Source organism: Penaeus monodon, chromosome 4 (genome assembly GCF_015228065.2).
Source record: "Penaeus monodon isolate SGIC_2016 chromosome 4, NSTDA_Pmon_1, whole genome shotgun sequence".
Taxonomy (NCBI): Eukaryota; Metazoa; Arthropoda; class Malacostraca; order Decapoda; family Penaeidae; genus Penaeus; species Penaeus monodon.
Window position 1 is genome coordinate 52,719,860 of NC_051389.1, and position 10,000 is coordinate 52,729,859.

Here is a 10,000-nt window from a genome sequence, read left to right on the forward strand (position 1 = left end):
CAAGGGTGAGAGAGAGTGAGAGAGTGAAAACAAGGGTGAGAGAGAGAGAGTGAGAATGAAAGCAAGGGTGAGAGAGAGTGAGAGTGAAAGCAAGGGTGAGAGAGAGTGAGAGTGAAAGCAAGGGTGAGAGAGAGTGAGAGTGAATGAAAGCAAGGGTGAGAGTGAATGAAAGCAAGGGTGAGAGTGAATGAAAGCAAGGGTGAGAGTGAATGAAAGCAAGGGTTGAGAGTGAATGAAAGCAAGGGTGAGAGAGAGTGAGAATGAGAGAGTTCGAAATACCAGGACGTAATCGAAGCTTGGTACTCCGCATCATTTTGTATTCCCGGTATCGTTGTCACGGAAGCAAAGTTGGTAATGAGTTGGGGCGCCACTCGTTTGGGGGGGGAGGGGGAGGCGATAGTGGGGGGGAGGGAGGGACTCTCTTCGCCCACATTTCTCCCTAAAGGCGAAGTTGGGGAGGTAGATCGAGAATGAGATTACGGAGGTTTACGGAGAAGGGTGGTGAGGGTGCGTGAGTGAGTGGACGAGTTTGTGAGTTGGTGAGTGAGTGAGAGTGAATGAGCGAGTTGGCGGATGAGTGAATGGGTGAGTGGGCGTGTGAGTTGGCGGAGGAGTGAGTGACTGCGTGAGAGAGTGAGTGAGTGAGTGAGTAGATGAGTCAGCGAGTGAGTTAGTGGATGAGTCAAGGAGCGAGCGAATGAATGAGAAAGTGAGCGGGTGATGAAAGGAAATAAAAATACAGGTAAAGATAGCATTTGAAGAACTGAAAGATGGATCGCGCGGAGAGTGAGGAGTGGCGAGGAGGGCGAGATGGAGGATTGAGAGAGTGCTGATATTGGTAATTTTGGAATACGAATGGGAGGGGATGGTGTAATTGAGAGAGGGGGGGAGGGGGGGTGAAGGTGAGGGTACAACTAAGGCAGAGGGGAGAGTGAGTGTAAAGGTAAAGATAAAGTTAAAGATAAAAGTAAAGGTAAAAGAAAGGGAGAGTGAGGGTGAAGGTAAAGGGGAGGGAGAATGAGGGTGAGGGTGAAAGTGAAGGTAAAGATAAAGGTAAAGGAGAGGGAGAGCGAGTGTGAAGGAAAAGGGGAGGGTGAGGAGGAACATAAACGAACGAGAACAAGAACAAAGGGAAGGGAGAGGAAGGCTGAGGGTAAAGGTGAAGGTAAAGAGGAAGGAGAGTGAGGGTGAGGATGAAGGTCAGGATGAGGGGTAACGTGAGTGAGAGAGAGAGAAAAAAAAGGAGAACGAGAGAGCCAGAGAGCGAGAGCCAAAGAGCGAGAGCCAGAGAGCGAGAGCCAGAGGGCGAACGGACGAGAGATAATAAGAACAGTAAGAATAAAAGCACGTACTGACGTGGGATTGAGGTACATACTTCCAGTACTCCGGCCTGGGAACTGCTGGCTGCCTTAGGTAGTGTACCGAATTACGGGATATATATGTGATGCCGAGCGATGTATTGTGCGGTTTTATATTTTCTCCGTGGCTTTAGTACAAGTCGAGAGAGTACGTACACCCGCACGCAACTCCAGCGCGCTTGCTCACTCTCACTCGCACTCGGCTTCCCTGTGCACAGTCGCGGACGCACGGAGGCAGAGGGAGAGAGATAATAGATAAGGAGGTTGATAATAGAGGATTAGAATGAATAAATGGAAAGGGGTTGGGTTGGGCTGGGCTGGGTTGAGTTGAGTTGAGTTAGACAGGTAAGTAAATAGACGGAAAGATAGGTAACTAGATAGAGATAAATAGACAGGTAAGTAGATAGAAAGATAGACAGAGAGACCGATAGGAGAGGAGGAAGTTGACCAAGGGAAGGGCAGGCGGACGGAAGGGCGGGAAGGCTGGGTCCATCAAGGCGGTGATGGAGTTTCTTTGACGGAACGCGACCGGCTGCCGGCGCCCGATTGCTGATACGATCTGCTTGACCTTTGATGTGCTGACTGGGAGTTGGGTCGGGTGGGGGGGGGCGTGGTGATGGGTGTTCGTGGTGGAGAAGGGCGTGGTGATGGTGTTTGGGATGAAGAGGGGCGTGGTGTTGGTGTTCGTGGCGGAGAGGGGCGTGGTGATGGCTGTGGTGATGGTGTTTGGGATGAGAAAGGACGTAGATGTGTGTGTGTGGTGAAGAGAGGCGTGGTGAATGTGTAATGTGTAGTGAAAAGACACTCCACAGTAATACGTGTGGTGATTGTATGTGTTGAATAGACGCGGTGATATGTGGTGAATTATATGGTGAAGAGGCTCATTGACGAAAAAAAAAAAAACGTTTTTTCCTGCCAGCGTCGTGAAGCAGTGCTGGTCATATATATATAGTGTGATGACATAAGGCGCGCGTGTGGTGCGTAGTGACGGTTTAACAAGAATAATGGTAATGGTGATGAAAGTAGAGGCTAATGATGATGGCGTGCACTCTGCCGAGGTATGTCGTCAATTTTCATTTCGTCAGCCAAGCAAGACCCGGGGAAAAGAAAATGCTTCGGCTGAGGTTACTTTTCTTTTTCTTGATTACGTCATCGGTTTTATAAATATATATTTGATGCAGGATATCGGGCATTTTGATTGGTCAATGTCAATCGGGAAATGACTGAGCATTGTGTTGTAATTGAAGTCAGCAGACGAGATAGATATTTAGGGGGGATACTGTTTCTCTCCTTTATCAATATTGTTGATGTTCATATTGTTATTATTTTTATTATTATTATTATTATTGTTGTAGTACATGTTGGCATTGTTATATGTTAATATTATCATTGATATTTTTCTTTTTTGTTTTGTTGTTTCTGTTGTTATTGTTTTTGCTGTTTATATGTGTCCTTTAAAAATAGAATTTGAAATAAGAGTTTGTATGATAGTAGTGATGGTGATAAAGATATGAGTAACGATGATCATTGATGACTTTGGCAGTGATGACAGCGATGGTGACCGCGGTGATGTAATTCTCATGGCGGTCATTATGTTGAAGTTGTAAACGAACGTAGGGATAACCATTGTGACGGAGGTGACGGGGGGATCAGGGATTGTTGTGATGATGACTTTGGAAGTAATGATGACGATGATGGGGATGCTTATGATGGTTTATGATGATTTTGGTGATGAGTATTTTTTTATATATTTTCCCCCCAATTTTTTACACTTAATGCCCTTTTTTCGGCTTTTAATACTCTGGAGTTCTGATTATTCATGCATATCTTTCCTTCTTTTCAGGTACGCATCCCATGGCGCCGCGGGTGATACGGGGTTTGTACGTAACCTTTTAGAAAAGACCGAGGTTAAGTGCACTCGGTCGGTCGGTCGGTCGCTGTCTGCCTTTCTCTTTCTCTTTCTCTCTCAGTCTCTCTCTCTCTCTCTCTCTCTCTCTCTCTCTCTCTCTCTCTCTCTCTCTCTGTCTCTCTCTCTCTCTTTCGTCTCTCTCTGTCTCTCTTTCAGTCTCTCTCTTTCTCTCTCTCTCTCTCTCTCTCTCTCTCTCTCTCTCTCTCTCTCTCTCTCTCTCTCTCTCTCTCTCTCTCTCTCTCTCTCTCTCTCTCTCTCTCTCTCTCTCTCTCTCTCTCTCTCTCTCTCTCTCTCTCTCTCTCTCTCTCTCTCTCTCTCTGGGCCGCTCGGCTGCGGTAAAGGTGATGTGAGCGAGGGTACTTACATGTACGTGTACTGGGGGTAGGGAGGGGGACGAGGTAGGAGTGGGTACGCGAAAGTGAGATGAAGGAAAGGGGGGTAAACTTTGTCACCCTTGCGAAGGTGGAAAAAGATATCCTTACCTTTTTTGCGCTCTTTTTAACCGGCTCATAATCACGCAAGGGCTGTGTATGCACGTGTGCGTGTCTGCAGGGAGGTACTGTGTGTATATATATATTTGTGTGTATGTGTGTGTGCGTACATTTATTGTTAGTGCTCGTTTAGGTGTACCTATGTGTGCGTAAGCGCGTGTGTTTGCTGTAAAAGGATCGAGGCAGCTGCCACTGAAGGTCCAGAAGTCGACTCCGGGGAAAAGAGAATCTTATAATTCGTTATGCTTAAAGGGGTACACGAACCCAGCCTGGGTGGAGGGGGAGGGATGAGGCAATGGAGAGAAAGGGGGTGTAGAGAGAAGGGGGAGGAAAGGGGGGTATAGAAGGAAGGGAGGATGTGGAAGGAAGAGGGAGGATGGGGAGGTGTACAAGGAAGGAGCGGGGAGTTATGGGGAGGTAGGGCGAAGGGGAGGAGGAATTGGTAATGGGAGGGAGGGGTTCCGGAAAAGGGTATTAAAGGGAATGAGGGAAGTTGAGGGAAGGGAAGGGGGTGCAAAGGGGAGGTCATAAAGGGAGAGAAGGAAGCGGGGGTTAGCATAGTGTGCATAGAGAACTTTAGGAAAACAAAGAGTTTTTTTTTTCTTCCTCTTTGCGTGCATACATTAACAGCGAGTAGGAAGATGTAGGCTGATTGAATTTCGGAATGTTAGCACAGTCTGGAGCGAGACTCATTTGAGGGGAAGCAGACTGCGCGGATGGGATGATAATTAGAAATGCATTGGGTGTACAGGGATTAAACTTTTTATTTATTTATTTATTTATATTATTACTATTATTAGTATTATTACTATTATTATTTTTTTAGAAGGGAGACCATGTAGTTCAGAGAGATCAAGATTGGTTTGTGTGTAAGAGTGAGTATGTGTATATGTATGCGTGTGAGAGAGGGAGGAGAAAGGAAGACAGACAGACAGACAGACAGACAGACAGACAGACAGACAGACAGACAGACAGACAGACAGACAGACAGACAGACAGACAGACAGACAGACAGACAGACAAGCAGGCATACATACAGACAGGCAGACAGTAATATAGACAGGCAGGCAGGCAGGCATATAGGCAGGCAGGCAGGCAGGAATACCAATGTGCCGAAGTCGTCCCAAGTCACCAGTCGGACGAATAGCTCAGCATTCTGGAACTGTGGCGCAAAAATGGCATTTCAATCAAGACGAAACCCGCTCCGCTGCTATTGGCACCAGTGCTCATATCACGCCTTTGACCTCATTGAAGAGAGAAAAGAAATGAGAGAGAAAAAAAGTTGGGTCTGTAGAGGGGAAAAAATAGATTTGGACTGAATGGCATTTTATTGGTAAATTGTTTGGGAATGGGGTGGGTTGGAAGGTGGGTTGGTGGGTAATAGGTCTTCGCGAAATCCGGGGTTGCGTAATAGGGTGTTTCGAAGTGTACGTGGAATCGCACACACACGCAAACCCATACACACACCCGTATACACGCATGTACGCATACAACAGACCACGGCAACGCACCCAAAAGCCGTGTGTGTTGGGTGTGGGATGGGGATGGGGGGTTGTATACACTTTCACAAATGGAAAAGATTAATCCGATTAGGCAATACATCTCTGTTGGTGAAAACAGGTAAAAGCCGTTTTTTTTTTTCAGCCGTGGCCAATATTAATCCAAATAATAATTAAAATTCGAGTATAATGCACCGCGCATATCATACCATACCATATATTGTATCATACCATACCACCAAATCAAATCAGGTCGCGCCAAAATTAACCATGTCAAAAGAAAGCCCTTGGCCAACCCAACCCAACCCATTCAACCGACCCAACCTAATCCACTTAACCCAACCCACTCAACCAGTCCAACCCAACCCACTCAACCAAGCCCACTTCATCCAATCCAACTCAATTCACTCAAACCAGCCCTCTCAACCTCTCCCCACCTAACCCAACCCAACCCAGGTCTGCCCAGCCCACTCAACCCACTCCAACCAAACCCACTCAACCCTACCCTTCCCAGCCCTGCCCTGCCCTGCCCTGCCCTGCTCTGCCCTGCCCTGCCCTGCCCTGCCCTGCCCTGCCCTGCCCTGCCCTGCCCTGCCCTGCCCTGCCCTGCCCTGCCCTGCCCTGCCCTGCCCTGCCCTGCCCACTCAACCCAACCCACTCAACCCAACCCACTCAACCCAACCCACTCGACCCAACCCACTCGACCCAACCCACTCGACCTAAACTCAACCCAACCCAGCGACGGCCGCGGTACATATCTCGACTGCCCGGCGCTCGATCATCATTCAAATTTATGTCTGCTCTCGTCCGCCTTCGTCTTCGTCAATTTTGGGTGTTTAACATTAAGAGCAGATACGCGGATCAGTTAAGATTATAGTAAATGAATTAGATATGAAAGATGTGTGATATTTATAAAAAGAAAGGGTGGGGGATAAGGATAATAATAATAGATAATGATAATAAAGTAGATTGATTAAGTACGTAGGAGTGGATACGGTATTTATTTGTATTTTTTAAATCTTATTTTATTATTTTTTTGTTTTATTTTTATGTGATATTAGGTGTTAAACTCTTAATGAAAAACTGCAGTTTGATAACGAATAAGATGTTATTTTGACACTGGCTTTGTTTCCGAAATTGCATGATCGTATTCAGGATGTCAAATATTTGTACGGATACGGACAAAATCCATGTCTTGAATGAAGCTTCGAGAGCCTCCTTACCCAAACTGCAGTCGGTAAATTATTTGGGTGCTTCAGGCGGAAGTCGAATCATGTTGAGGAGATTTTGGCGTCATTGTGATACGTAATGTCCACTGCAGCGAATATTGTTCTTTTGAAAGGATGTAATTGTGGCAACTGCTTGTCCTCTCTTACGGTGTTCTCCTTATCCCCTTCCTCTTCCTCTATCCCTTCATCACTCCTTTTCCCTCTCTTTTCTTCTTCTTCTTCTCCTCTCTTTCCCCTTCCCCTTCCCCTTCCCCCTCCCCCTCCCCCCCCCCTCCCCCTCCCCCTCCCCCTCTCCCCCCCCCTCCCCTGTCCCCTTCCCCTCTCCCTTCCCCATCTCCTTCCTCTACTCCTTCCCTCCATTCCTTCCCTATCCCCCTTCCCTACCCCTGCCCTCTTCCCTTTTCAGTTGCCATTTCCCTCTCGTTTTCCCTCTCCCCTCCCCTAAGATCCTGACACCTACCCTTTCCCCTCTTTCTCCCTGCCCCCATCCATCTTACCCCCCCTCCCCCCGTCCTCATTCTCAACACCCCCCCCCCCCTCTCCTCCCCGGCCAGACGCGTGTGGAATTCGTTTTTCCTTTTTTTTCCCCTTTTTTTAATGTGATATAATAAGGTTGAATTCTTTTCCCCTCTCTCGCCCGGCGACCTCGGCGTGTCCGCGAAAACAAAACCTAATTTGCCCCGAACGAGTTTGTATATGTTAATGAGGCAAGTGTTGGGCGAACCGGCGGTGCTCGGTACATACACGCGCGCACGCACACACACTCACTTAGACACACACACACACACACACACACACACCCCACACACACACACACACACACACACACACACACACACACCCACACACACACACCACACACACCACACACACACACACACACACACACACACACACACACACACACACACACACACACACACACACACACATGTACATGCTCTTTGTAGGTTGGAGGGGTGTGTGTGGGGGGATGAGTGGTGAGGGGGAGGAGGTAAGAGGGGTAGATGAGGAGGGAGAGGGTGTGATGGTACTCGATGAACCCCCGAAAGACTTAGGTTGTGTGAGGATCTTTCCTTTTGTTGTCGCAATGTTTTTTTCTGCTGTCGTTGTTGCTGCTGACGTCATCATCATCATAATTATCATCATTATTATCAGCATAGTTATTGTTATCGTCACCAGTATCATCATCGTTATTGTCATCATCGTCGTCATCATTTGTATTTATTTTAGCCTTTCGTTTTTGGGTTGGCCTCCGAGGCAGAACCAACCGAGCTGGATTCTCCTTCCCCCCTCTTTTGCCTGTTTCCCTTTGTCATCCTTCCTCCTCCTCCTCCCCCACCACATTTCCTTCTCCCTCTCCTTCTTCCCCCTTACCCATCGCCCCCTTCCCTGCCCCCAACGTCCTCATTTTCGTCTCTTTAACCCCCCTCTCCTTTCTTTCCGCTCACTCCCTCGCTTCCCCTCCCATCGTTACTCCCTCCCTCTCTCGCTTTCCTTCTTTTCTCCCCTCTCCCTCCTTTTCCTCCCTCCCTCCCTCCCTCGCTCCTTCCCTCCCTCCCTCCCTCCCTCCTTCCCTCCTTTCCCCTCCCTCGCTTTTTTCCTCTTCTCTCGTTTTCCTCTCTCTATCGCTGTCTCGGGCATCCGTCAGGCTCAGATCGAGGATTACCTTAACCGCTGCGCCGCCGTCCGCTCGCACTGAACGACTTGACTTGACCTGACCTAACCTGGCCTGCTCTAGGGAGGGGAATTTTATCGTGGGAGAGGGAGGAAGGGAAGGGAGAAGGGAGGGAAGGTGGGCATTGGACGTTGGGTGAGTAAGAAGGGTGGGAGGGGTAAGGCAGGGAGGGAGGGATCGGATAAGAAGGGTAGGAAGGGAGGGAAGGGTAGGGTCTTTAAGCTATCTTTAATAAAGTCTGCATTACCTTTAGACATCGTCTTTAATGGCTGGGTATGTGGAAATGCTACCCAGCCCAATGTATGTATATATGCATGTATGTATCTATATATTTAGGTCTCTCTCTCTCTCTCTCTCTCTCTCTCTCTCTCTCTCTCTCTCTCTCTCTCTCTCTCTCTCTCTCTCTCTCTCTCTCTCTCTCTCTCTCTCTCTCTCTCTCTCTCTCTCTCTCTGGCACCAACCGATGGGGGGAGGGAATTAAAAGAATTACTGTATAAAGAGGTCGCTGTGGCGGGGGGGGGGGGGAATAACTAGGGGGTGGGGGGCGTATGCACCAGATTGAATTATGGTAAAATGTTAATTCAATTGTGTGGAGGTGGCGGGACCAGCGCGGCACTTCCTGGCACTGTCTGGCACTCTCTCTCTCCCCCTCCTGCACGCGATAGACCACCTTCCAAATAACCTGTTCAACACGCTTGTTCACGTTGTTCATCGTTAGCCATATGTCGGCGCGCGATCTGTACACGGCGAGTACAACTTAATACACGCGTAGAATCAGCCCGGCGCTTTGCTGCTACATGTGTGGGTTGTCGACCGCTCCTTAGTATTCATGGCTGTCTTCCCCTCCCTCCCTCCCTCCCTCCCTTCCCTTCCTTTCTCTCCCCTCCTTCCCCTCCCTCTCCCTTTGCCTCTCATTCTCTACCTCCTCCCCTCCCCTTCTCTCCCTTAGTTTCCACCCTTCCTCTTCCCCTCCTCTCTTCCTTTGCTCTCCCCTCACCCTCTGTCCCTTCCCTCCTTCCCCTCCTCCCGTCTTTTGCTCTCCCCTCACCCCCTGTCCCTTCCCTCCTCCTTCCCCTCTTCCCTTGTCCCTCGTTTCCCTCCTTCTCTCCCCCGGCCCCTCCCTTCTGGGGCAGCGAGCTCGGCATTTGGGTAAAACATCCAGCCATTTTCGGATAGAGTCAACCGCTGCGGCGTCTGAGGGAGGGACGATGTAGATGGAGAGGGGAGCGGACGGAGAGAGAAATAGGTGAGAGAACGAGAAGAAAGGGGTTATGCGGGAAATAGAAGAGAGCGGTAGAATGGAAGAAGGAGAGAGGGACAGAGAGGGAAGAAAGAAAGAGACAAGAAGAAAGGAAAAGAGTGCGTGGCCTAGAAAAGTGTGTTTGTTTGCGTGCGTGCGTATCTCTGTTCCGCTTTATTGTTCCCTGTGTTTTGGTTCTTTGTCCTAGTCTTACCTAGGCCTATTTGTATATTTAGTGTTTGGGATTTTGTGCAGCTGAGGTGTGGCGACTGACCGGAACTACGGCGGAGACGAGTGACCACAGGCACGCCAAAGGCCCGTGTGAAAGGCGGATGTCCTGAGTGTGCCGAGGTGGCCCTGGTGTGGCCCTGATGCGGCCCCGCCCTACGCGTTCGGCCATCACGCGGAATGGCCATGAATCTCGCCTCCGATCAGCTGATTTATGCGCGGATCACCTCGGCCACTTTGTTTATGTTTGGTGGCATGGCGGGCTTTCTTTCGCTCCTCCCCCCCCCTTCTCTCTCTCTCTCTCTCTCTCTCTCTCTCTCTCTCTCTCTCTCTCTCTCTCTCTCTCTCTCTCTCTCTCTCTCTCTCTC

At 49.1% G+C, this 10,000-nt stretch overlaps 1 protein-coding gene across 1 annotated transcript in view; it reads left to right on the forward strand.

Annotated features, from left to right (window-relative positions):
* Positions 1-9,812: 9,812 nt before the first annotated feature.
* LOC119572599 (CD63 antigen-like) overlaps positions 9,813-10,000 on the forward strand; it is a 38,096-nt gene continuing 37,908 nt past the window's right edge. Inside the window, exon 1 of the mRNA XM_037919703.1 lies at positions 9,813-9,885. Coding sequence (XP_037775631.1) covers positions 9,813-9,885 — 73 coding nt within the window. The remainder of the gene's footprint in view (positions 9,886-10,000) is intronic.